The sequence below is a fragment of the Psittacula echo genome (genome assembly GCF_963264785.1).
Source record: "Psittacula echo genome assembly, chromosome: 8".
Classification (NCBI taxonomy): Eukaryota; Metazoa; Chordata; class Aves; order Psittaciformes; family Psittacidae; genus Psittacula; species Psittacula echo.
In genome coordinates this window covers 15,489,541-15,517,241 of record NC_137744.1, presented here as the reverse complement: position 1 = coordinate 15,517,241, position 27,701 = coordinate 15,489,541, and the positions used below count along the sequence as shown (strand labels likewise).

The 27,701-nt window shown below is 37.3% G+C and overlaps 1 protein-coding gene across 10 annotated transcripts in view; it reads left to right on the top strand.

Moving 5' to 3' along the window:
- Positions 1 to 23,223, top strand: part of THOC2 (THO complex subunit 2) — a 51,088-nt gene extending 27,865 nt beyond the window's left edge. For 5 of the 10 annotated variants that reach the window (XM_080624835.1, XM_080624833.1, XM_080624837.1 and 2 more), the window contains 22 exons: positions 474 to 554; positions 829 to 925; positions 2,786 to 2,903; positions 3,652 to 3,831; positions 4,382 to 4,546; positions 5,200 to 5,475; positions 5,914 to 6,055; positions 7,869 to 8,026; positions 8,675 to 8,803; positions 9,301 to 9,432; positions 9,517 to 9,701; positions 10,406 to 10,590; positions 10,876 to 10,978; positions 11,349 to 11,785; positions 12,649 to 12,707; positions 14,243 to 14,278; positions 17,910 to 18,047; positions 18,406 to 18,475; positions 18,550 to 18,707; positions 19,352 to 19,428; positions 19,526 to 19,573; positions 22,355 to 23,223. In XM_080624835.1, the coding sequence (XP_080480961.1) occupies positions 474 to 554; positions 829 to 925; positions 2,786 to 2,903; positions 3,652 to 3,831; positions 4,382 to 4,546; positions 5,200 to 5,475; positions 5,914 to 6,055; positions 7,869 to 8,026; positions 8,675 to 8,803; positions 9,301 to 9,432; positions 9,517 to 9,701; positions 10,406 to 10,590; positions 10,876 to 10,978; positions 11,349 to 11,785; positions 12,649 to 12,707; positions 14,243 to 14,278; positions 17,910 to 18,047; positions 18,406 to 18,475; positions 18,550 to 18,707; positions 19,352 to 19,428; positions 19,526 to 19,553 (2,954 nt within the window). In that variant the 3' untranslated portion in view covers positions 19,554 to 19,573; positions 22,355 to 23,223. Of the gene's footprint in view, positions 1 to 473; positions 555 to 828; positions 926 to 2,785; positions 2,904 to 3,651; positions 3,832 to 4,381; positions 4,547 to 5,199; positions 5,476 to 5,913; positions 6,056 to 7,868; positions 8,027 to 8,674; positions 8,804 to 9,300; positions 9,433 to 9,516; positions 9,702 to 10,405; positions 10,591 to 10,875; positions 10,979 to 11,348; positions 11,786 to 12,648; positions 14,279 to 17,909; positions 18,048 to 18,405; positions 18,476 to 18,549; positions 18,708 to 19,351; positions 19,429 to 19,525; positions 19,574 to 22,354 lie in introns of those variants that run through there. The other 5 variants (XR_013957554.1, XR_013957555.1, XM_080624838.1 and 2 more) reach the window with 5 other exon arrangements.
- The last annotated feature ends 4,478 nt before the right edge of the window (positions 23,224 to 27,701 follow it).

Genomic DNA, 27,701 nt, shown 5'->3' with positions numbered 1-27,701 from the left:
CCTTTTATGTAAATCAATACGTCTAGTTACTGATAAAGTTGCAGTTGAAGCCAGATTAAATCCATTGTCTGTGAGTAAATATTATCTCCTATTGTTTTCTATTCTTGCTGCTTTTTGCTGGAAATTTTAATGACATTTGCAAATACCTTTGTGCTTAGTGGGTTGCAGAACCCTCCATTCTTTCATACTAAGCAAATTAAACTTTATTTGTAAGATTTTTAGGGGCTTTTTTTACTACTTCACTCTGTTGTTGAAGGCACAGTGATCCTTTAAAGAGTGAGGTAAATACTGCTTTTTAAGTTAATTTCATTTTATTTTTTATACCAAAACTGTGTTAGTGGATCCCCTATATCATACTTGCTATACTTGCACATCATGTTCACATATTACAAATAGTCGAGCTTGAAAAACAGGTTTGTGTAAGCTTTGCGTTTACAAACTGAGGAAAAATGTTCTCTTTAACTCCACCAAAGACTGTATTATTGAAGCTCTGGCAAACCCTGAGAAGGAGAGAATGAAGCACGATGACACTACAATTTCAAGCTGGCTGCAGAGTTAGTATTTTTGTTTCATTTATTACATTTATGTTTAAAATACTTCACCTGCTCTATGACCTACCGTACCATTGATCATTAAGATCAATACTTGGATTTGCCAGCAATTTTTTAAACAAAGCAGAAAGCTGGCAAGTTTAATGAATAGGAAAAGACTTTTTTCTTTGTGTTGCAAAAATCCATGTACTACAGACATTCTGCATATACTTGTTTAATGCCTACGTAATGATAAGTATTTCATGAGGTGCAATCACAACTGTTTTTGTTGTTTCAGGTCTGGCTAGCTTTTGTGGTGCAGTTTTCCGAAAATACCCAATTGAACTTGCTGGTCTACTTCAGTATGTAGCCAACCAATTGAAAGCTGGGAAAAGGCAAGTCTGGCACAACTGATCTTTATAAACTCACTTTTTATAATGTTTTGCTTGGATGTTTGCTGATAGATGGGTGCTTGATGTCGCAGTTACTCATGTGGTGGTAAAATTCCATAATACTAGGAAGGTTAAGAAATGTAAATGGCAGGAAGAATAATGTCCTCTTTAGTGTATGCTATTTTTCCTCTAATTGCATAGCTGTGACATGTTATTTTTGAAGTACAGATTTTTTTGATCTGTAACTTATTATAATACAGTTATCTTAACAACTAACCAGACAGGGGAAAACCCTGCCAGTATGTAATATTGTCACAGAAATTATAGTATGTTGTTTAAGAAATAAGTACCCGTGGTTATAAAAGGATGTGACTGTTTTAGTTTATTCTTTCCTTGTAATGTCTTCTTTGCAGAGATGGCGCTTAACATTTTAACAGTGCTTTAAATAGTTTGTCCAGTTCATTTAAGGGCAGTCGAATTGCTTCTTCATAGGTGAATGTTAATTATAACTCAAAAAAAAAATATAAACAAGGTTTACAGTTTGAATTTTCCTTTTCCTTTTGTCCTTCTATTCCCATCATTTAGTATTATTGTTTCATTTATGTACTTAATTTTTATGTGTTATTTTTATCACATAGGTGAGTATCAGCTTTTTTCTATTGTGAATCGCCATATGCTTACTTGAAAGACAGCTTTCCAATGGAGATAATACAGCATGGTATTTTAGGGTATTTGTTGAGAAATGTAGTTTTTTTACCTTCCCTGCAATGTAGACAATCAGTCTCATGTGTTCCCCTGTCCCCAATTTGCTTTGTATTTTGATGATGGTACAATTACATTGAGCTACAGAGGAAGGGTAAGTAATGCTTCTTGTCTTTCCCTAGAATTAAGACTTCAGGTATTTTGGGGAAAAAAAACCAAACCCCAAACCAAAGGACCCTACTTATTTTCGTATCTGGAATTGTAGAAGTAAAATGCATTTGCTGCTGTCACCAGTTTCATAAGACTGGAGTATTCAGTTATTTGAATTGGCTATTTCTTCGTTCCTAGACAGAATGCATAATTGTGTGGAGCAGCAAAACAAAATTATCAACAGTATAAATTATTTAAATACAGCCCTTTGATTTAGAGGGCACAGGTCTGTACTTCCTGTAAGTAGGTCACACAAGTTTCGGAAGTTACTGGGAAATACTGCTTTTGAATATTTTATAATATCATGGTTTGAATGATCGTGATGCAGTTTACTGTATTCTGTTGAGGAGAAGTCATTGCCCTTGTAGAATTCTGGGCAGGCAGTAAAGCCTGGTTTCTGGTCAGGATGGTTATTGGAGCGTTTTGTATATACTGTGTTTTAAGTGAAAAAAGGTTTTCCAAGTTCCAGGTATCCTCTCCAGGTTAATTTTGCCAGTAAATTTCTGAGGCTAGAAATTTTTAATAAAGTTTTTAAAATATTCCATGTTCATGAAATATCTGGATAGCTACAGTATGAAATGAAATAACTGGATAGATACAATATGAAGCACGTAAAACAGCAAAAGGGGGCAATAAACTTTATGATTAATTTGTTGCTACTTAAAAGTTAATAGCACTACTCTCACTATTATTTTCAAAAACAATGAAATTGTTGTGAAGGGTTTCTGGAATCCAGCTTTTTGAGTGCCTGCATTGCCATTAAGTAGTAACTTTTAAGTTGCAATAAAGAAATCCTGATGCGCTCTGCATACTAGTTTCTTATTCATAAACTAGTTAAATGTTGTTTTCATGCTCATCATAGTATTGCTTTGTATTGTATTGAATGTCATAGGTTCCATTTTTTTAAGCAAATGTTCTTGGTTTTACTCCATTTTTCTTTTTTCTGTGCAGCTTTGATTTGCTTATTTTAAAAGAGGTAGTACAGAAAATGGCAGGGATAGAAATCACAGAAGAAATGACAATGGAGCAATTGGAAGCCATGACTGGTGGAGAACAACTAAAAGCTGAGGTATGTCCCTGTTTAATTTAATTTAATTAATAGCTATTGCTTCTTAATGGTGGTTCTAAAGACTTGTAATTCATGAACTGTGGCAGCACAGCTGACAAAGGTGTTACTGCTTTCATCAGAGAACTTCTCTCTCTGAGGCTTACAAGCCTTGCAAACAGACAGGCAAGACAATGTAAACCAGAGCATTTAACTGTTGTGCTTCACAACATCTTATATCAATAAAAGCAGCTTTCATTATCCAGTGTTACATGACGGATGTGTGAATTATAGGAGCCAGTGAGCTTGCACATTATGCAGTCTTGCTGTTTCAGCTCAACCATTTCAACAGCTAGAACTGTTGCAGCCTTGGTGTCAAAGGGATAGTTGAATCTGACCTACACTCAACTCTTTAGTGGGCTGAATAGGCATAATTTTATAGGCATAAAATCTGAAACTCCTGTACTGACCAGAGAGGAGATTTTGAGCAGGCCTAGGTCTAAAATGCGGTGTCATGGTGCCCGAGCTGAAATGTCACTCTCAGTTTGCTGTATAGAAGACTAATTAATAGCATGCAAGACTACTTAGTTTCTGATTCTTATCTATATATCTACACATTGCTGTACAGGACGCAGAGAGAGAGTGTGTTATTGATGGACAGGGCACTCTACTGATATTAATTCATCAGTATTTCTGCAGTCAGAAGCACACATGATCTCCATTTTGTGATGCACTGTTTCCAGACTTGGGTAACTTTTTCTGTACTGTGCAGGGTGGATACTTTGGCCAAATTAGGAATACGAAAAAATCTTCTCAGAGATTGAAAGATGCATTATTGGACCATGATCTTGCCCTTCCACTGTGCTTGCTTATGGCTCAACAGAGAAATGGTGTGATCTTTCAAGAGGGAGGGGAAAAACATCTGAAGCTGGTGGGAAAACTGTATGATCAGGCAAGTAAAACAACTTGCATTTATGAGAACCCCTTCTTTGGTAACTGCTAGTGTTACAAAATACCAATATATAAGAATTTTCAGAATTGGTTTTAGTGATCTCATCTAAAATATATGGGTATATTAAATATATATTATATTGACAAGTGACGTCTGAGTGAAAGATGAAAATGTCCTTTGTCATTAAAAGTTAAATTCTTATTTCTTAAGGCAGCTATTATGTTTTTCTGACCTTACTTTGTTAGAGGAGCTTTTTTCTATTAAAAAGAAGCAGCCTGAATTCCTTTGCTGCCTTAGGCAATAGGAACTAGTTTAATTTCACTCTGGTAGAATAGAATGCTCTTACAGTTCTGCCGGCTTTTGTAGGGCTTTTTTTTTTGGCACAGATAGATTTGAGTCAGTGTTGAGCGACAAAAGTACGTGGCATGGGATAATTTTTGCTGTACTGTGTGTTGACTTTTTTAACAAGAAGAAAAATGTCAAGCTCTCCGTATCTTCACTTCTGAAAAAATAACACTGTTTGCTAACTTTGTATCTCTTTCCCACGTAGTGCCATGACACCCTGGTACAGTTTGGTGGGTTTTTAGCGTCCAATCTAAGCACAGAGGATTACATTAAGCGAGTGCCTTCTATTGACGTTCTCTGTAACGAGTTTCACACACCTCACGATGCTGCATTTTTCCTCTCAAGACCCATGTATGCACACCATATTTCAGTAAGTAGAATGCTTCTGTTTGCCTGCTGTTAGCACTGCTATACTACATGCTATCAATATATGTGCTAGACTTCTGCTAAAGTTTGCTAAATAAAACTTGCAGCAGCTTTATGAGTAGAAGCAGAAAGAGGAGCTGTTATCTTTTGTCTTCATAAAAAATACGGCCCATGTGTCAGCTTTCACACCACTGACAGAGGTTGTACCTTACGAAGTCATCTCTTCTGATGATTTGGGTAATCAGTAGCTCTCTTCCTCCCCATTCCCTGTAAAGTGCAAGTTCTGCAGATGTTTTCGATGTATTTTTGCTGTGGAGGAGAACGCTGCAGCTGCCAAAAGGTGTGGTATCTCAGGAAGTGTCAGAAATTAATTTGTCTCTGCATCTAAAATGTTAAATATTGAGAGCAATTCTTACTTGGTGTAGTATAATGTGTTACTGTAACACTAGGTAGCGACATCAGAAGAAGATAAATCCATCCAATATGGATGAATACTTAAAAGTTCTGTAAGATGTTCTCAGTGCTTTGTGTTCATAAATGAGTTTTCATGTGTGTAAATATTTGTTACGTAGGTTTTTGTAATCTCATAAACCAAAATAATTTAACTTCTTAGATTTCTTATTTTTCTTTTTTTTTTTTTTTTTTTTTAATCCACAGTCGAAATATGATGAACTAAAAAAAGCTGAGAAGGGCAATAAGCAGCAGCACAAAGTTCACAAATACATTACATCGTGTGAGCTGGTGATGGCTCCTGTTCATGATGCTGTGATTTCTCTGCACCTTCCCAAAGTATGGGATGACATCAGTCCTCAGTTTTATGCTACATTCTGGTCTTTAACAATGTATGACCTTGCTGTCCCACATAGTAGCTATGACAGGGAAGTCAATAAACTTAAAGTCCAGATGAAAGCCATAGACGACAATCAGGAAATGGTATGTTTATATATTTTTATGGTCTAACCTTAAAAGGCTCTTTTCTTATTTTTGTGAAATCTTATATTAAGGTCATTTTTATCTGGGAGGTTTTCTCACCTGATCCTGATTTGTTGCATTCACGTGATTTGGATTTCATCTTCCTTATAATTTCTGCATTAAAAATACCAGTGACTTCACTAAGTGAAAATTACTGGAAAATCTGTTTCACAAAGCGATTTTTGACACCTGTATTTAGCTGTGGTTTAACTGTTCACTTTTGCCTCTAACTTTGACAGTATTCATAAAATCAGTTCATTGTGAAAGCAGAAGTTTATTTAGTGAATCTTTTTCTAAAGAAAGCTTTTTCAAGTATCTTTAGCATTATCAGGAATTTAATTGCTCTGTCTGTAGCAAGTGTTAGAATAATACTAAGTGAGCTGCATTGAAATTTTGTAGCCTCCAAATAAAAAGAAAAAAGAAAAAGAACGTTGCACAGCTCTTCAGGACAAGCTTCTTGAAGAGGAGAAGAAGCAGTTGGAGCATGTGCAGAGGGTCCTACAGAGACTGAAACTAGAGAAGGATAACTGGCTTCTGGCAAGTAAGTGTTTGTAGGGGAAACACTCTAGATGTTTTTGTAGTCCTTGGTGTCCCCAGAACTAAAAGGTCAGCTTTTACTAATACTCCTAATGTTGATTTTTAAAATCTCTTTATATGTTGAGGTCTGTTAGCAGGGCAAACATTTAATTAGAGTGTAACGTGTCTTTCCTACAAATGTGGAGAAGTTGGTTTTTAGGGCAATATTTTGTTTGTGTCTTGTTGTTGCAAGAAATGATGCCAAGACCTTTCAAATACTACACTAATTTAGAAAAGAAATCAAAGATTGACCAATTCAATAGAAAGTTATAACTGCAAGAGAGCTTGTGCTTATTTACTGCAGTTAGGGTGCTGCTAAGTTAGGGTAATTGCTACATTGCAAGAAATAGGCATATAAACACTCCATGAATGGTTTGAGTTAGCTTACTTTGGTTGAGTCCTATGATTAGGAGCAATACACCAGTATCTCAGCAGTAACATAGACCCTGTTCCAATGACAAGATAAGTATTGTGCAAGCCTAACTGCACCACAAAATGAAACAGCATGCAAATATTTCATGTGGCAGATATGCAGAAGGCAGAGCAAACACTTTTTTTTTTTTTTTTTTTCTCTTTTCTCTGATAAAGCCTCTGTAATGTTTCATATTGATTGTGAACTCTACTAGTATGGTTAATCTGAAATGTTTTTCTCTGGTCAGTTTTCTTCCCTGGAGGAACTTTCAGTTTGTAACTGGAAGTAGTTGTTCATCTGTCCCAAGGAGCCTAGCATAATCCAGTGGAAAAGCGTTTTATTGTCCGACTCATGTAAGATACATCCAACTAATGAAGAAACATTGACAGTTAAATCAAGAAAGGTTATTCCCCTACAAGTATTTAATGCACTGCTATGGACAGCTGATTAACTACATGAAATAACTGGTTGAAAAAATACTACCAGACTGAAGCTTGGTCTAAACCTAACTGATAGATTTGTCTGCTCCCAGCGAAAAAACACCAGTTGCCCTCATGAGGGTTCTTCCTCTGAAGGCATCCATTTTCAGTCTTCAGTTCTGTGCTTTCATCCTTGTGTTTATTTTCTTCCTGCCTGCCTTTTTGTGCTGTGCATCCCTCCCAGCTTGTTTTTATGCTCCTTGTTGACTGGGCAAGAGCTCATGGGACCAGTTTGGGTATGTGTTTGGTTGTTATGTTGGCCAACCAGTGATTGGTCAAATAGAAGGGGGTAACTTGAGCATACAGTGCAGTCTTTCACTTAGTGGTAGAATGAAGCTTTCACACAATGGATCTGTATTGGGATGGTGGTTTAGTGAAAGCTGACTGTCTTTAAATTCCTATAATTGCTTAGTTGAAAAAATGATTGTTAAAGGATTATATACAGGGAGACAGCATGTTCTTCCATTTCTAAGGGAACCAACCTGAAAATCACCCCATCTAGAAAGGAGAAAACAAATGTTCTAGAGAAATAGCAGATGCTGCTGCTTTGCCTAATTTGCAGAATTTGATCAGTTGGAGTTGACCAAAGTTTTTTCTGAGCCTCTTCCCTCCCTCACACCCCATTGTGTAATAGAAGCATTTTCCCAGTAAGAAATGAAGATTTGCTACAACCACCCTCCTACCATCCCACCGTCCTCAAACACTTCAGCTTATTTTGACTTTTTCTGAGCAGTGCTAAAGATACGTCTGGAAAACAAGCGGCCTAATGCACAAACTCGAGAATACGGATTTGTGACAATGAACTTGGAAAGAGAGTAGTTGAGTGTTAACCCATTTACTAACTGGTTTTTCTTTCTTTTTTTCTCCCAACCTCTCTGTTTTTGAAGAATCTACCAAAAATGAGACCATCACAAAATTTCTGCAGTTATGTATATTTCCTCGGTGCATTTTTTCGGCAATCGATGCAGTTTATTGTGCTCACTTTGTAGAATTGGTGCATCAGCAGAAAACACCCAACTTCTCCACACTTCTTTGCTATGATAGGGTAAGTACCTTGAGCCATGTGTATGTTCTTAATTGCTATTATGAACATGCGGAGCTAGTGTCCTGCCTGCCTCCTAAAAGGGTAAGCAAAATCATTTAATTCTAGACTCTGTGACAATCAAAAGTGTACCCTTTTGTACTTCAGATTCTACAAACCAAGTTTTCCTAGAGTTTCAGGGTTTTTTCCAAGAAATTTTGGTTTTGATTTATCTAATGAGACTAGAGTTTCAGAGCAAAGGCATTAGCAGTCATAGGAGTTGCATTTGGGTTTTGCAGCCTTCCAGTGATCTGCATTTCTATGGCCTCATTTCACTCTCCCATTTTCATTTGTGTATGTATTCCTACTCAAATAGTCAGTCCACTTGACAAAAGCAAGCAATTGCAGGAGCCCTGTTGATGAACCTGTACAAGCCAGGGTACATCATCTTGGCTAGGTGTCTACTTCCACCTGCTTGAACAAGTTATTGATTTGGAAACAAAACAGTTATATGCCAATGAAGACACAGACTGAGAATATTTTGAGATCTCCTTTATATTTAAAAGCCAGCTTAACAGTGGCGTAGATGAGAAATTTGAAATCCTTGTTTGTTCTTGTTCATTTTTGTGATTCAGTGAAGTTATTGTAACCTTTTATTGCTTCTATTCACAGGTTTTCTCTGATATTATATATACAGTTGCAAGTTGCACTGAAAATGAAGCTAGTAGATATGGCAGGTTTTTGTGCTGTATGCTGGAGACTGTGACTAGGTGGCACAGTGACAGAGTCATATATGAAAAGGTATGTGAAGTTATTAAAACAAGCTTGCTTATGAGAATGTAATGGCTGCTTGCATAATTCAGCCCAATAAAAATGGGTTTAGTGAAATAGATGTGAAAACACTGAATTTTTTATTAGTGTAATCTTAAAATTGAGTTTCTGTAATTCATGTAATTTTAATAGAATAATTCTGTGTAGTGTCAAAAAATATATGGCTGAAAAAAAAATCTTACATTTTTGGTAGTGTCTTGAAGATAATTTAGGGAGCATATGGAAACTCATAATAGTCCTTGCTAAAGCTATTTAAATTATGAGTAATCTTTTCTCTTGACCACAACTCAGGTTTCAACATAAATAAGCTTTTAAGAAAAAGTCTGTAAGTCTTATAAAGTGTGGTTGTGTCTTAGTCTTTAACAGAATCAGTGAAAAAGTGCTGTAGTTACCATATTAACTGTTGCAGAGAATGACTGTTTTCATGCTTCCTGAAAAATAAATATTTTTCCTTTTATGCAATTTAGGAATGTGGCAACTATCCAGGTTTCCTAACTATATTACGGGCAACTGGATTTGATGGTGGAAATAAAGCTGATCAATTGGATTATGAGAATTTTAGACATGTGGTACACAAATGGCACTACAAACTAACTAAGGTAAATAAATATGTCAAAAACCCATAGGTTCTTAGAAGCTTTAATAATAATAATAAGCTTAATTAGAATTAATTTGTGTTCCAGGCTTCTGTGCACTGCCTTGAAACGGGGGAATACACACATATCAGAAATATCCTGATTGTGCTGACCAAAATCCTTCCATGGTATCCAAAAGTGCTGAATCTGGGCCAAGCCTTGGAAAGAAGAGTACACAAGATATGTCAGGAAGAGAAAGAGAAGAGACCTGATCTATATGCGTTGGCTATGGGGTAACAACACCTTACTTTAAGAAAGTGGTTAAAAGTGGATCATGAAAGGCTTCTAAAGACTCGGAACTGTTACAGTCCTAACATTGATTTTTACCTTATCACAGAAGATTTCGCTATCCTGCATCTCAGTGCTGGCAGTGTGAATGAAAACATTCATTTTGTGATGGATGATCACTAATTTTCTTTACAAGACTCTAGTAAAACACTCACAAGAGCATAGTTTAGTTTTAGAGAAGTAGTATAGCAGCAAGTATATAGGAGGGAGAGTAAAATGAAGAAAGCCAAGGGCCATTGATGCAAGACTGCTTAGGTTTTGGAAGTTTATATGATTCTAAAATGCTTATTTATGCTTCACATCTTTGTGATGAATGCAGAATCATCCACATATGCTTGAGGGACAATTCAGAGTTATAAGTTTTGACAGTAGGCTGTTTCTTCTGCATGTTTGGCAGGGGAGTGTGTGGTGGTGGTGAAGAGTGTGGAGGTAGGGCTGCTTCTGTGTCTAGTAGGTTTTTTGCTTGTTTTTGTTCTGTTTTGTTTGTGTTTCTTTTGAGCTCATCGATAAAGGGGGAAGAAACTGCATATCAGTTGGGAAAACCTGTGAAATAAATAACAGATGAACTGTTAGATTAGATCCTCATTTAAGATTCAACCCATGTTTTGCTTTATGTTTGTGCATATTTAACAATCTGTGCGACTTGCAGCTATTCTGGGCAGTTGAAAAGTAGGAAGCCTTTCATGATACCTGAAAATGAATTCCACCACAAAGACCCACCTGCCAGGAATGCTGTAGCTGCAACAGTACAAAATGGGCCAGGTGGTGCTGGGATGCCTACATCTCTCACAATAAATACAGTTAGACTGGAAGAAGGCACTGCTGAGGAGACTGGTAAACAAACCTATGATTACTGCTTATTTTTATTTTTTTAGTAGAATTCTGTTGACAGAATTAGCTTATTAAAGTGAAAAAATCTGAATTGCTGTTAAAATAGGATCAGTGTTGTGTTCTTTAGTTTTTAGTTGTTTTTGGGAGTGGGTGTTCTGCATTTAATTACCTATTTTAACTGTTAGCTCCGTATGATCTTACATGAATATTCTTAGGTACTTGTTTTATTTTAACCGGTAGGATGGTATATTAACTTACTGAAATAAAATCATTCTCTTTTTTAAATAGAGAAACTAAAGGAGAAGTCTCAGGGTGTGGTGAAAGTTATTAATAAAGCTGTAAATGCTACACCGAAGGTGACTACAAGCAATGGAAACAGTGCTACTAATAGGTGAGAAAAACTACTCTCTGGCATTCTCTATTTTCTTCCTTCCAAACCATAGAATATTTTTAAAACTAATTTTTTTTACTTCCAGGTTCTAAGAATTTTTTTCCCTTTCTTCAAAGTTTAATAAATGAGAATTTCTTCCAAAATATATGGCTGTAATGATCTGGCACTGTTGTTAAATGCATTCCATTTTAGCTAAAGATAAAATAAATGAGAACATTTGCTTGTTGTTCTGATAAAAGAGACAGCAAATCTGAAATCTAACAGTGACTGCTTTAGGAGGCTCTGTCAAACCACTAGAAGTAAAATCTGTGTGGTAAAACTGGAGCTGGTTTTGTATGCATTCTAATTGGCCTTTTTATTTGTGATGCAGCAAAATTGTTAAGGAGAAAGAGGATAAAGAAAAAAGTGGGAAGGAAAAAGATAAAGAAAAAAAAGACAAGACTCCAGCTGCCACTCCAGAGATGAAGGCACTTGGGAAGGATGGGAAAGAGAAACCTAAGGAAGAACGGGCAAACAAAGATGATAAAGCAAGAGAGATCAAGGAGAAAACGCCAAAATCGGACAAGGAGAAGGAAAAAGTCAAGAAAGAAGAAAAAGCTTCAAAAGAAGAAAAGTCCAAGACAATTGTTACCATCATTGAGTCAAAGTCAACATCAGAAAAGGAGAGAGAAAAGGAGCCGTCCAGAGAAAGAGACGTAGCGAAGGAAATGAAATCCAAGGAAAATGCTAAAGGAGGAGAAAAGGTGCCAGTAGCTGGGTCCTTGAAGTCACCTGTTCCCCGATCAGAAACATCAGAATCTGAAAGGGGTAAGTTTGCATATTTAATTTGTGCTCTTGCCTATTAAAATGGAGGTGTCACTGGCAAATCATTGAATGTCTGAAAATGCTAGAGATGGCAGGAAAGAATTGCTACATACTAGCTGTCATTTTGGCACTGGCTTTTGAGTACAGTTAGTGCCTAAAGTAGAGAGGGTATCTCCAAAAGGAGAACTATGTGAACGTGTGAACTTCGCGTGTCTTCTGTGAATGCTCGTTTTCTTAAAGACTATAATTCTTTTAGTATAAGTCTAAATAGTGTTTTATTAAAATGCATTTGTATAGCTGTGACCTTGCAAGTTTTGCAAAAATTTAACACATACCTTTTAAAAGTATAACCAAGAGTTTCTTCATAACCTTTGAATTGAAAGAAAACAGGCTGTGGAAGATGTAGGCCTTTACCGTGTCCCACTTCAGGACACAGTAAGCTTTATCAGTCCCTTCTTACATTAAGGATTAACAAATCCTTAATGTTGATATTTCAAGTTCTTATAATCTGAGGCTGATGTTGAGTTCACTTGCACTGCTTAAGGCAAACCCAGTAAAGGAGGGTTGTACTGCTTTTCAGTGGGCTCACGTTTTCAGGGTCTTCACAGCAATTTTGATACAGATTTCCATAAAATAAAAGTTTAAGCATAATTTTGCAGCAGTTGGTTCTCATGATACTTTCCTTGCAAACTTTCACAAAGAGGGTTAATACATGCTGGTAACTCTAGCCTAAGGATAACAAAATTTACATAGTGATAAACCCTAAATTCTAGCTTAAATTATTTTGGTACTTCAGAAAGCCATATTGTTAGATTATCCTCTTTCAAATGTGTTTTAATAGTGCTATTGTTCTTTTCTTTCCTCAGAACAAAAACGCCGCAAAGTTGATACACATTCTTCTCCATCACATTCCTCAACAGTAAAGGTTAGTATAGCCTGAGGAAGGCAGCACCCATGTTAGGCTCACAAGTTTGGGATGCCAATGTTCGACTTCCTTCAAGTTTTGTGCCAAGTATACACTGGAACCACTGGAGGTTTTATGTTGCATTAGAAAATGCATTCCTTTTCTTTATTGGCGGACTGGTTTTTTTTCTATAAAAATATTTTTAATTAACAAAATAATTCTTCAAGGACCTAGCACAAATTTTGTAAATAGTGTTTGGAAGTGGCAAGAGAATTTTTACACAGAAGTGCCTCATTGTTTTAAGCAGTCAGTTTTTTTGGAGTCAATGGTAGCTACAAGCAAATGAGTCTTTGCAGCAGAATGGAGCATATTTTTCTGCCCTTCTATTGAAGAATCTGTAGCACTGAAGATTCCTGGATGATACGGGATGTACGATACCTCTGAATTCATCAGGCTTCTTGATGAGCGTCATACCGATATGTGCCTTCTAAGGAGGAGTCTTGAAAGGAGTTCCATTTTAAAGTCTCCTTGGTGATCAGTTCTCCTGTAGTTGTGTATATTCAGTGCGCATGCAGCTTCTGTTGTACCTTCCCTTCGAGGTTTGTTTATTTCCAATGGGTTCCCACCATGTTGAGCCCTGCGTTACGATAAAACCAGATGTGGCAACCAAGCCTACTACCCAGCAAAGAGAAACCCCAAGCATTCAAGCGCAGCACAAAACCATGGGCGTAGCCTACTTGAAGACTCAGGGTAGCCATTCCTTGCTCCATATCTATTTTATTTCTAAACCATCTATGTTCATGGAATCTTTGAATTTGCAGTACGTTGAACGTTTAAAACTGTAAGTTACTACTACTTCATCAAGAGCACTGTGATGGATTATGTGGGCCTTTAAACTTCACCATCTTATCAACTTTAGAACAAGCTTTTCTTTTTTTTCTGTTTTTACAGAGCATACATCTTTTTCTGTGTAAGATTTACTTAAAAAATTTGGGTTAATTTTGGAAAACTCTAATAGCTGTTACTAGTTTTGAGGAAGCAGGTGATAGTGATAACTACTCAAAACAATGATGTTTTTCTTCCCTGTTTTGGATGGAAATTCATTCTAGAGGAACTTCTACCACATTTAACTGAAAGTGGAGAAGATACAGGTTTAAAAACATTTTAAACTTGTTTCACCTGTGGCTCAGCTAAATTTAGAGTTAAAACTATTTTTTCTTTATATCTTGTTTTGGTGGGAGAGTTTTTTCACTGTTTTATGAAAAATTAAATACAAACAGAGTTTGTAGTTTATTTAATTTGATCTAGAGAATAGATATGACTGTCTTTTTTCTTTTTTCTTTTTTTTTTTTCTTTTTCTTTTCTTTTTTTTCTCCTTCTTTCTTTTTAAAAGTTATTTCAGTTCCTAGCTTTGTTCAGTGTACAGTATTAACATGAGATTTATTCCAGAAGGAGTAGCTGCTTTTTGTTTCAAGGGTACGGCCATGCTTCCCAAAGTTCCTCTGGTTTCTGAAAACTATTCCAGCTCACGTGTCATCTCCATTCATTTTCTACAGGACAACCTCAATGAACTCAAGGACTCTTCAGCAAAGGTTTGAATCTTTTAGACACCACCAAAGTTTACTTTCATGTTTTGTTATGGAAAGAACTTCTGGTCTTGTGGCAAACCCCATCAGAAAATTCAAATTCCATTCCTTTAAATGCTAGTAAAAAAAGCTGAACCCAGGACAGTAACAGAGGGGAATTTTTTCAATCTGCTACATAGAACCTCTGTACAGGATAGAGGACTAGTTACATAGAAGCAACATAATGAAAATCCTCTGAATTTACCATTCTGTCAATATTTTAAAGAGATTTTATGGGTTAGTATCTTTTCTGGTCCTCTTATTTCCAACCAGAATCTCCCCAGAAGTAACTTGTGTGCTTGTATTTTCCATGTGACTCCTTGTAAAAAGAAGTCTCCATTTTCTTCGTAGCTACCCTTTAAATACTGGAACATAGTGATAAGGGTTTCCCTGAGCCTTCTTTTCTCAAGGCTAAACAAACCCAGTTCTCTCAGCCTGTTTACACCTTTGTATAGCTGGGACCAAAACTGAAGACAGTATTCCAGGTGTGGATTGACAAACGCTGAGTAGAGTGGGATGAGAGTTGAATGACACACTGTGGTTTAGACAGCTATTCTGTTGTTTTTTAAAGACTCAACCACTTGCATAGTAACACTCACAAATACTCTAAAGTTGCTAATATACTAGGCTAATAGGAGATGGCTCAGATCTTCTAAAGTTGCTGTCAGGATTTTTGATGATGCAGTCAGTATCAGTGTTTAACTGAATAGCACAAATGTTCATCACTTGGCAGATGCTGACCCTTTGGACTTCCTGGATAATTTAGGGTTTATCTAGGATTACTTACATTGTCTTAATTTAAAAATGCATAATGGATTATCACTTGCTATTCTACATTTACACTGCTGTTTTACTTGTAGCTCTATTTCTATAAACAAAGTGTTCAGAACACTTTATTTTAATTCAAAATAGCCTTGATTTTATAATGGACACTTGCTGATGGTTGTGTTGAATCTTTCCAGTACCAACCATATCTGCTCGTAAGGAGAGGGTATAGGAAGTAGCCTTTGATTCTTACAATTGATGAAATTACAGTGTCTATGGATTGAATCCATACATATCAAAAAAGATTTGTGAATTGTTGTGATGATATCTTGTATATTTAAGTTTTTTTGAAATTAGAAAGCTACAGTATTTGTCTTGAGCTCACATCTGCCTGAAGCATGGTGTATGGTAGTCTGTATAATCTCACTTTTCCCTCACTTACTTTATTAGTCAAGGTTCAACTGGTTAATTGAAACTTCACTCAAGTTTTCATTAGCTAAGCTAAATTTTTATTTAAAACTATTCCTCCTACATATTAACCTATTGATGTGGTAATGGAGCAGACGGTGGAGCTATTTGTATTTAAATGATCAACAAACAGCTTTATTTTTCTAGTCAATTAAAAAAGTTAAACTTCAGAATTTACTATAATGTGTTTCTATAGACTTAGCTGAAAGTGTACTGTGTTGTGTGACTTCTTCAAGGATTTATTGTTTTAAGTGCTTGGGAGATGGAGAGTGTTCAAGACTTTCCTCTTCTAAATACTGTTTTCTATTCTTTCTCACTTAATGAAATAATTTTCATTCTCCAGTGCCATTCTAACAGACTTAAGGCACTGCTTGACAATGTTTCCTATTCATGATGTAAGACAAGTCAAATGCTCTTCTTTTTGTTTGGGGAAAGGGTGGGTTATTCAGAAGCTTGGAAGATTTATGAGTTCAGCTTCCACTGAAAGTTAGTAGAAGTGTAGTGCTGTTGTCTGCTTACAGCCTTTCTTTATTCCTGACTTCATCCATTTTCTGGACCAAGACCATTGAAATGTTGGTTTGCATTGTAGGTTATAAAATAAATGAAGCCAGACTTGAGTTTAGACCTGTGTTTATTCCTGTTTTGGCCTAAGTTACACAATATACAACAGTGCCCAAAATTTGATGTCGTTTCAGTTAGCAGCATTTCTAGAGCAAGTTGATAAAGCCTGATGAGCTAAACCCAGCCTTTTCTTGTAAAAGGGGATTGGAGGGATGCAGTTTTCCAAAACTGCGTTGGGATAGTAGAAGAGCAGTGGAATCTGTTACAAACAATCACGTGGACTTAAGAAATGGAATAGAAGAAAGCAATGCTATGTGTTTGCTGTCTCACATGGAAAGCATCTGTGGGAGACAACTGAATGGGACTGCATAGATAAAACATATTTGCAAGTCACTGTTAAAAGTTGACAGCAAAAGGGGATTAAGGATACATTTACCTGTGGAATGGCAATGTAGAAAATGGAACGAGCAGAGAGGAGTGAAGGGAAAACAGGAGAAAGAAAAGTAGTGAAAGGAGTACTAAAGGTTCAGTCTGCTGTGTAGGAGGATAATAAAATCCAGTTCAGTAATAAAAGGAAGAGAGACCTAACATTGCCAGTGTGGCTTTTGACATAGGACCAGTAACATCAAGTTTTGGTAAGTTAAACATTTACCGGAACTGGAGAAGGACAGGATTAATTTTGTTAAAAGAATAAAATCATTTGAAACAATATTTGTTTGGTTCAAGTGATTACTAGATTGTTCTAAACTAATCGTCTACTTATCTCTTTCTTTGGTGTCCTTTTAAGATGTCTCTCCAAATGGAAATATAGAGAACATTTAATTAAAAGAGACTGTGTTTTCCCCAAAATTAATAGCTTATTTAAGTGGGGAAATATCAAGGTATATTGATTTGTGTGTTGCTGTAACTTAAGGATATAAAATACCAAGGAAAGAGGAGTTTAATTAAAACATGAACTTATTGGTATTTTATGAAAAATATTTCTTGGATCTAGTTTATAATTGTATTTAAGGAGACAGAATTAGATACTGAATACATCAATACTTAGTAGCACCTGTATTACAGATATACACACACACACACACAGAGTAGCGTTTAAACTTTGTCAAGTGTTATACTTTACTGTGGCTTTTCTGTTCTTCTCCCCTGTGACCCCAGTTTATATTAAAAAATATAAAGCTGTGTGGAACTAGTATGTTTTAGAGTTTATCAGAATTGTTAGAAGAGAGAGTGGAATAACAATCTAGGACACATTATAGAGCAAAACCAATTCTTTTCTATGTTCACATGCTTTATAATTAGAAGTTTAGGCTTAAGGTAGAGTTTTGTATTACATTAGATGAAAACCTGTATTATTCATAGTATTTGTTTAAATTAGTCATGGATTAAGTTTATTCTTTAAAAAATTAACTAGAATCTGTTTAAGCAGCTGATTCCATTCATTCATTCCAGGCAAAACTGCAAGTGTTAAGTCAGTCCAGGAATCTGCATACCCTGTTTCGATAGTGCTGCTATCTGATGTGTTTTGATGGATCAGACAATGCTGGTGAACAATGTTGTGTGTATTTAATATAAGTGTTTCAGTTAAGAGAAAGTGTTCTTGAATTTCCAGTGTTGAGAAAATTGTATATTAAATTATAGATGACAAGTTTTAAAGTATCTTAAATCACTTTTGGTTTTGGTAGTAAAGTATTAATGTTTAATTTTGCTTTTTGAGCTAGATCTGTTATATTAGAGTAAGACTTTTTATTTATACATCTAGGTATACATATTAATATTTGGTGATATTGCTTTAATTTAACAGCACTACATTAACCACACTACTCCAACACTGTCCAAGAGTAAGGAGAGAGAAGTGGACAAGAAAGATTTGGACAAGTCAAGGGAAAGATCCAGAGAGAGAGAGAAGAAAGATGACAAGGACAGGAAAGATCGAAAAAGGGTTGGTGACGTTTTTATGAACTAGTTTAGAAAGTTGGTATATACTTGGGAAGCTTTCTGTTCAAAGTCCTTGCAGTAGTAATTGGCTGTACAGTCTAGCCAAGTAAAAGTGATCTGTATCAGAGGTGTTTCTCTTTTGTCCTTTTGCTTTTTCTAAGGTCAGTTTACAGTAATGTATTCAAATGCTTTTCCCTTCAAAACTGATGTCAAGAAACACACAGGATGTTTAGACAAGGTGTAATAACTCAGATACATTTGAATACTCAAAAATCAGTTCTCCAAAATAGCATTATAAGCAGGCGCTACTTTGGGAGTATGTTTTAATCTGTTAACATCTGCATAATTGTATTTGGTGCCAGGATCATTCAAACAGTGACCGGGAGGTACCACAGGATTCAACTAAACGACGCAAAGAGGAAAATGGAACAAGTATGTATTTAACTTTTTGTGTATGCATTAGGCTTTTACTTGCTGTGAATTACAACTTACTCTTGTGTTTTTAGCTGGTTCTTCAAAACATAGCAAAAGTGAAAGTCCGTCAGATTCCCCTCGCTTAAATGAAAAGGAGAAGGAGAAGAACAAATCAAAATCTTCAGGAAAAGAGAAAGGTGATTCAATTAAGGCAGAAAAGATGGAGAAGAGCTCCTCTGGTAGCAAAAAGGTAAAATAAGTATTCTTATTTTGTTGCTTTGATGCTGATATTGAGAGAGCAAACTGATTCTTTTCTTCCTGTATTTTATTGCTGGTTTATGGCCCAAACTGAAAAAAGTACACTGTGAATGTGTAAGATGCTGCTTCTGGAAATTCTGATATCTTGTGGCTCTAAATATTTCAGCACTCATTCCTGGTAGAATAAATAGGACAAATGGTTCATTTTGGCAGCAGCCAAGAAAGTTCAGAATTTACACTTGAGGGTTTGAATAATCTCGAATATTGCAGACTTGCTTGGTGAGTAAATATGTGAAAGCAGAGTTAACTGACACATAAACTAGTCTGCTTGTATTCAGATTCATATGCATGTGTCAGCACAGGATTTTTTTGTGGAAACAAGTAATTTCTGTTCGTAGTTATTCATAATACACCAAACAGCAGTTCCCAGTTTTAACTCATTGGTGATAGTGGTTATCATACAACTGCAAGACAGAGAATAATCTCAGAAATCATAGAAGCTGATCACTGTCATTCTAACTGATAATTTTTTTTTTAGCTGTGGCCAGTTATAACTTTAAATATTCGTAATCCTTCTTACCAGACTGTACCTTGTATACTATAATAAATGATTTCCCTTGTGTGTATTTTTTGAAGGAATCAAGACATGATAAAGAAAAAACAGAAAAGAAGGAAAAACGAGACAGTACTGGAGGGAAGGAAGAAAAGAAACAATATCCTTTTACACATTAACATTTCAGAACAATACAGAAAACGAGCTTCCTTTTATTACATGTAGGGAAATAAGTTTTTCCTTAACGCTGGATCTACTCATAAATCTTCAGACAAGCACAGATAATGAAGATTGTTCCAGTCAAGGTAAAAATTCTTATGATTTACTCTGACTTGGTGTCCCCTGTGGGTCCTTTTGACTGGTAAAAAATACACAAACATAACAGCCTGCATGTAAAAGGGCTGAAATCACCCAGGGTGGGTTTTGGAGTGGTTTTGTTGTTTGGGGGGGATTTTCTGGAGGTGGTTGTGGTTTTGTTTGCTTGGGGAGGGTGGGTTTGTGTGGTCTTTTTTTTTATTCTATCCCAGGGAAAAAACCCTTCCCCGTCATCAGCATAGAGATTGTATAGATGCTCACCTTTTTTTGGCAAATGTGATCCTGATAGCCGTCAGTCTTGCTAACCTGTTAATTAAGAATATCTTGCCTAATATGCTGGAAACTCAAGTTTTGTATCCTCTTTTTAATTTAAGAAAAGCACTAGCTTTTAAACCAAATTGCTATATAGTGTAGTAAATCAGTTCATTATCTCTGATTCATCTCTTATCTGATAGATTTGAGGAGGAAGAAGCAAAAGGAAATGCACATGGAGGCATTGACTATTTGCAGAAAGAAAAGAGAAACTTCAGAGTATCTTGAGTAGCCCATATTTCGACTAGAGTTTTTTAGAAAAATAAATTGTTCATTGAAGCTGACAGTGTTCTGGTTTTTTGGCTTGTGTGTTTGGTTTGTTTTTTTTTTTTTCCTAAGAACTATGCAAAGATGAGGTAACTTAAGTTTAGTTTTAGGGGTATGAGAGTGGGTTTTTTTTCTCCTGTTTGCACCTACCCAGTTTAGGAGACTTGGAACATCTCATTTTCGGTTATTTGGGCAGGAAGAGAAAGTGTCCCAGTGAACTTAAGTTCACCTGACCTCCCCAACTCGAGTCACGCACTGCTACCAATCTTTCTACATAAAGCAGTGGACACTTTACATTTTAAGAAGTGTGTATATGTTGGGTAAACATGAAAATAACTGATAGTGTTTAACAAATAGCAAACAATATGGCTTCTTTCTGAATGTTCACAAATTGTCCAAGTGTTTATCATTCTTGTTTGTTCTCTATTTAGAATTGATGAATTGTTTGTTAAAACTTTGTGTGTAGATTCTGTGAGAGCTCAAAAGAAGCACGAGCAGAAGTGAAGTAGAAACAATTTTCTATTCACTTACACATTTTCATGGTTTGAGATTATTTGCTTTCATAGAGTAATATATGAACAAAACATAAGGCAGAGTTTTTCTTTTTATCAGACAAACTGACACTGTTAGGGGGAAGACAACATTTTTAAATCAGTAAATCATTCTTTGTTGTGGATTTTGAAGAAGAGTTGATGAGGCTGCAAGTTTGTCTTGCTTTCACAACTGTTTTGGCTGGTCTAGAAAGTGATGCTACCTTTCATAGATATGATTTGTTGTGAACCCCACTTGAAGATATGGGGGGACGGAGAAAATCTTATTACTGAGAGAGTGGTCAAAAATTTAACAGTTTGCCCAGGGAGGTGGTGGAGCAGCCATCCTTAGGGTGTTCAAAACCTAACTTGATAATCCACAGTCCTGAGCAACCTGCTCCAGTTAATTCTGCTTTTTGAGCAAGGGTGTTGGAGTGGACAGTCTTCAGAGGTCCCTTCCAACCTCACTGGTTTTGAAATTCAAGTATGTCTGTCATATTTGAGACTACTTCAGGTGATACTGTATGGCAAAGCTTACAGGAAAGATTTATTGGCTGTGGACTCTTAATTAAGATTGTTTCTTGCAGTAGCTGTACTTGCTTGAGACATGTCAGAGAGAGGACCATGACGCAGTCCCCTGTTCTTCTGTTTGACTCTAACTAAGACAGCAGAGACTGAATCTGAAAGCTGTAAAGGCTTTGCTGTTGGGTACTTGTCTCCAAGAGGCCTAAGCATTATAGGATGGCTTATACAATACTTACAGAGGTGTGTTTTGATGAAGGTCCAATAAAACAAACTAAGAAACCAAAATCTGAGTTCTGAACTTTTCCTGATCATCTGGAAATGTCTTCTGAAAAAATTCTCCACACATGGATTGTGGCCTCAAAGAGGAAAGGGAGGGAGAGTATTGGAAAAAGGGTCTGAAGAGGTTATTATTGTCTGAACACTGTGGATGGATCCCCAGGTTTTTCCCCCATTTAAATGTTGCTTTGGGGGAAAAAAAGAAACAGTTTTGGTAGATGAAGTTCACTACTTCAGGACTTCCATCTTCCTTCATAATTAAATGTGAAGTTTTATCTTGACCAGCAATTCAGCATGAATTGAGGATTGTAACAACTTAAATCCCAGCTGTGTTTTTATGACTGTATCATGACCTAAGCAACACAGGCGTAGGTAAATGTCAGTTGCACAGTAAAATTCATATCCACCTATGTAATGGGCTAAGCTGGGTCATATGGCCTAGAATAGTGACAACACCCCATCATTCGCATAGTAAAAGATGAAAAAAAGCTCTTTATAGCAACACGGCTGTGGAATCTAGTGCTATGCTCCAGTTTGTTTTGTGACATTATTCCTAGAGTATTTCTTGCTTAATTTAGAGATAGTAATATTCTGAGGGGTTTGTACTTCTGGAAGAGTTTTTACCTCCACAAGTGACTACTTGAGTTTTATTTATATCTTTAAATTAGTGTTTCACTCCTTCATTAATACAGTTCTTGCCGTGGATTAAACTGGTTATGGAACGAATGACTGATAAAACTAGTTTTATTACCCCCCCACCCTGCTCATTCTTTGAATTGTGAATGGAAGAAAATGCTAAGTTGTGAGATCAGTATTCATTTGAACAACATCTAATTCTAATTATGTGTGCCGTTGTTGCAGGTGAGATTGAAATGGGAAGATACCCAGCTGTGACCAGAAGTGTATTTTCCAGAGTATAGATTGCACAGAAATTTGTGAATGAAGAGGACCCATCTGCATCTCCTTAAATTATTCAGTTCTCTGCTTTATTTCCCCATGCTGAGGATTTAATTGTTGAGTTGTACATTACTGTATTTTTAACTTGTTGCTTAGTTTCTTACACATTTATTTTCAGTACCTGGCTGAAAGTGTTACCTGTTCCATATTTTAGCACAATGTGCTGCAAACAAACAGTTGCCATAGTGCAAATGAGGTTTCATGTGTACAGAGTTCCACTTTAGGTTGTCAAAAATACTGCCTGAGTTTAGTAATTCTTTTGATCTGAAATGCATTCTTTTAGATGTTTGAAAACCACAAATAAACAATTATTGAACCTTTTTGGATTTACCTCATTTAAACTCAGTTTTTATTTATTACTTGGCCTGTTTTTAATATCCGTGACTAAAAAAAAGAAGTCAAGTGGGAGCACTGTTTTCATGCAATGCGTAGGGATTATTTGTATATTGTGTACAACATTGACTTGTTTAAAGAAAAAAAAGAATGAAGCCTGTCCCTTCCGTCCTGACCTAAACCTGTGCTCAGTTGTCCCTTGCCACACCTTTTGTTTGTCATGTTGTTTTTAGATTGATTGGAAATGCTCTCTTCAAACCAGAAGTAAATTAAGTTTCAATTACAGCTACAGGAGCTTTGTATTGCCGAACTTTAGTCTGAAAAGTTTCACAATGACATTTTTAAGAAAAAAAAGGAAAAAAAAAATTTTTTTATCTGCTGAATTCTACCAGTGTAACCTTTTTTCTAAATAAACAATAGTTTTCTCAATGGGTCGTAAATCGTTCTCTGTGTGGTCACTTTATTGCTCTGTGTATTGTTAGAAACATTTGATACTATTTGGGATGCTGGGAGGGTGTTTTCTGTCTTATGAGCCCTCTGCACCTGCTTGCTGATCAGACACAAAGGGTTAATTGCATAGTGTAGGGCCAGCTGTAAAGTGACCTTGTGTTCCTTCTCCAGTGATTGCAAGAAGCTCAGCGTTCACCTTCCTGCATTCAGTCAAGTTTGTCTTGAGGCATTTGTCCCTCATCCAAGACTCATTAAAGTATCTGGCACTTTTTTGCCACCATTGCCTGATTTAATCTAATTAGACTGACCCCAGAGTGTCTTGAAAATGTCTTAGTTTGACCAGTTTAATTTAATGCCTGACAACAAATGGACTCTACCTGGCTTCTGACATGGCACAGTAGGTCACTTCGGTGAAGCTGTCATCTCAGATGTTCACCTAGGTAAGAAACCTTGAGGTGTTTGAAGGGGTCATGTTCCTGCCCCCACCAAAGGTGTGGATTTCCTTCAGTAAAAATTACTGGCCTCTTCTAACTAGAAAATGTGAGTTGTGAAGGAATCTGGGGTTCTATTCTTTGGAGAATGGAGACCCAATGTTCTGTCTGGAGTCTTCATTTGCTGTTCAGTGATTAAGAAGGGATAACTGGAAGCTGAACATTTTTGGTCTGGGTACAGCAGTTGAAATACCCAATGAATATGTATTCACCAAGGAGCAGGAGCTGATGTTACAGCTAGATTCTTATCTTTTGGAGGTGGTGCATCCCTTGTGCTCTTTCTCTTCAGCCAGTTCTTGCTCCAGGGGCTGCAGGGCTGACTGAAACTTTGAATGCATTTGCTCCTCTGCTTGCCCAGAGCCCTGCAATACAGACAGACCAGCTCTCTGTAGACTCCAGCTAAGTCCTTTGTATCTGCAGTCAGCATGTGTGGTAGGAGAAATGGTGACCTGGAGGGGGGGAGAAAACTTTTATGTATCAAAACTGAAATATTAGCAGAGCTGTAAAACCTTGGTCCTCATGTAGCTTCAGATCATGAGCAGAAGTAGTGAGAGCTGTCATAGCTGCTGCCCGAAGGCTGGAGTGAAGTTTTCCTCTGTTTTTAAAAGACACAATAAATACAAGGCTAATCATAGTACCTTTAATTGAATAATTACTCTAAAAGATGAAGTCCAAATTAAGGACCAGTTTCTTGGAGGAGGTGTGGAATCTAAGTAGCTTGAAAGATTTAAGTGCTGGGAGGTGGTGATCTTGATAACACATTTCTCATAGACGTAACATCTCCCAGGACTGTAATGTAATCAAATCCTTGTAATACTGGAATTATTACATATAGAGCATGTTCTCATTTTTGTACAGTCTCTGACAGGAAAGGATGATCATGTTTTTCAAGGTTACACTTTCAGATTGACAAGCAGAAAATTCATTCTGCCTGTTGGACTGCTGTGGTTTGAGTTACTACCTCCAGTGTGCCATGCTGGTCCCTCATTCCTTAATTCCGCTTACCTCCACTGAGCACCACGCTTGTAGCAGCAATGATGCCTATAAATGCTTTCTGTTGGCTGCGTTCTCCAGAAAGATGTTTATTGATTCTTAGTAATAGATACAAATCAGCTTAAGTTTAGATGGGGTAATCAGTCCTTATTGAACGGGCTTGGGAAATAGGGTTTGCTCACAGGGGAAAGGGTATAAAATACAACTCGAGTCAGAGCAAACTGATTTTTAATGATTGCCGGGAGAAACATGCTTAATAGATTTAAATGTTCAATATTCTGTTTGTGAACTTCTAAAATAAAAGCACATAAGGAGATAAGGGTGACATTAAAAACTTAAATCCTGTTTCAAATGGTAAGTTAATTGCTGTGTGCTGGTTTGCTCGTGTCACACCTGTATTGCTTTTCTCTGTGCTTCTCTTTCCCTTGTCCAAAAAAACCTTGTATGAGGCACTTGAGTTTCTGAGGGTCATTTCTTTGTCAAGGAATTAGCTTTGGTGACAGGCAGGACTATATCAATCATGAGCAGATCAAGCTGAGGCAGGCAGTGTGGGTTTGGCTCAAGAGTCAGTGTTTCTGTGGAGCTTAATCGGTATTTATGTAGGATTTTCCTGTAATGACTATTTTAAAATAGTAAAATGAGTAAGGTACAGTCAGTGCTAAACTGATAGTGTTCAACATGACTGAGGCTAATAGAACTTCTTCATGGATTAGTTATTTTAGCTGGTGGTTAAAACAACTGATGGTTCATAAAACGTGACAAACTGGGGAAAATGTTATGCTGACCACCTCTTAAATAATCCCAATATAGCAATTTTTTCTTCTTTGAGCAGTTCGTTGTCCATGCCTGAAGCAATGAGCCTGGGTCTTTTGTGATGACAGGGATCTGAGCTATCCCTGTGCCGGGGTGTGTGATACTGTTGGCACTGAAGTAGATGGTGGGACTGAGAGGAGGTGGAGTTAGGTGCCTGCTTAAAGTCACTGCCTTGCAAGGAGTTGTAACTTGATGGATTTTTAACTGCAGATCATGATCTTGGCCTGCAGGTTCACAAAGCAAATTAATTTATTCTATTCCCAGCAGTGTTTAGCAACAGATTTGCACTGATTCAGTATCAACAAAAGCAAACCTTTCTTAGCTGATGGAATATTTGCTGATGCCAATGATAAACCCCAAACCTTTCTGCATCAAGTATTAGTACTGTTAAACAGACACTCGTCTTTTACATATTGTGAGATTTAGGTGGCTTTTTAGGTTTTGTTTGTTTTTTTTCTTTGGGGGAGAGGGAGGATTGTTGGTTGTTGTTGGCTTGGTTTGGGGTTGGCTGATTTGTTTAGTATCTGTTTTATTAAATACAATCCAGAGAAAATGAACTTAAACCAGAAATTGAGCATCCCTGGTGCTCTGTGAATGCTGGTTTGTATTTTCTGTATTCTGGGGGTTGGGCCTGTCATCCTGGTGGCTGTATTTTAACATACTGAATATTAAGGAATTGCAGTGCTTATAGACTTGATCGGTAAAATTCTTCTGATTAGCTTTGTCCTTATTAATTAGAGGTTATTTCTGAATAAATCTGAGAAGATTACAAATGCTTGTCCTGCAGTGAAAGAAAGACACAGACAAATTGGGAAGGGAATCAGGTAAGAGCTACCCAGCTAATTAGAGGTGGGAAGAATTACTAAAAAGGAGAGTAACCAAGCTAAATGCTCAGGTGCTTTTAATTAACTCATTAGTTCAGTCTAAAATGAAATGCTTCCATCAAAGTCACCCTGGTCCTTGTGATTTACTGGAGTGCAATGAGACAAGGCTTTGGCTGGGTGACTGTGCGGGTGGATGAGACTTCAAGTGGAAACAGGGGGTCAGTGAGTCCAGAGGCTGGGGAAAGCATGGGAAGAAGGGGTCTGTGTTTCCAGAGCTGGTGGGGTTGCATCCACTGGCTCAACCCTGTTGGCTAAAGTTGAGAGGGTTGTGAAGAACAGACAGGGTTGGATGGGTGAGTGGGAGGGCAGCCTGGGCAGTGCACCCTGAATGAATCCCTGGTTCTGGTGTGGCCTGTCTGATGTGACATTCTAATTGTTCTGTGTAATTTGCAGCATCTGTGATAGGTCACAACTTCACCTATTCTATAATAAGCTATTTTGCCTGAATATGGCAAACTTTCCTTGTTTAAAGGGCAGGGGAATATTAAATAAATACCATTTATATTTATTTGCCTCAGATCAAACTGTGGCTCTTACATTAATTTTGTAGGTTTTTGGTAATTAGCCTACTCAGGCCATATTTGGAATTCAAATCCAGTATTTGTTGAAAAGCTCCGAATGATATTAAAGTCTGCTCCCCGAGCACAGAGCAAACACCTCTCCCTCGCAGAAAAGGCCAGCCCTGCCCCGAAAGCTGTCCCGGCAGCACGCGTGGGAAGAGCCTGGTCAAAGGGACATGGATGTGCAAAGCCAGGGTGCTGTTGCGCTAGAAGGAGGTGGCTGGGCAGGGAACCCCCTTCCGTCGTGATGCCGGGGGTACCCGGGCTGCCTGGGGGGAGCCTCAGCTCCCCGCAGGGCCGCCGGGAGCCGGGGCTGGGCAGGGTGCGGCGAGCGGCGCTGGCCGGCCGCTGCATGTCAGTGTTGCTCCGAGCAACGGCGGCGAGCTGAGGCCTCAGCCTTACACGGGGGTTTCTCTGCTTGGAGTACCCAGGCGTCATCAAAACGTCTCATGGCGCCTGCCCTCCCGCACAGGCTGCAGCTCTGCTTCTATACTCTTTAATCAGTTTCCTGTGCTAAATCAGACATTTCCTTGCTCATTACAGCATCTCAAGCATCTGCCATGTGTTTATTAATTGGTCAGTTGAGTTATTTATGTGCTAAACGTTTTCTAAACACCTGTCAGTACCAGCATCATGGCTGTGGTTTGTGCTGTGTATTTTTATAGGCTTTAGGTGTTTCACCCTCCTTTGCCATCAAGGTGCGTGGTGGACGCTGTTAAACCTTTAC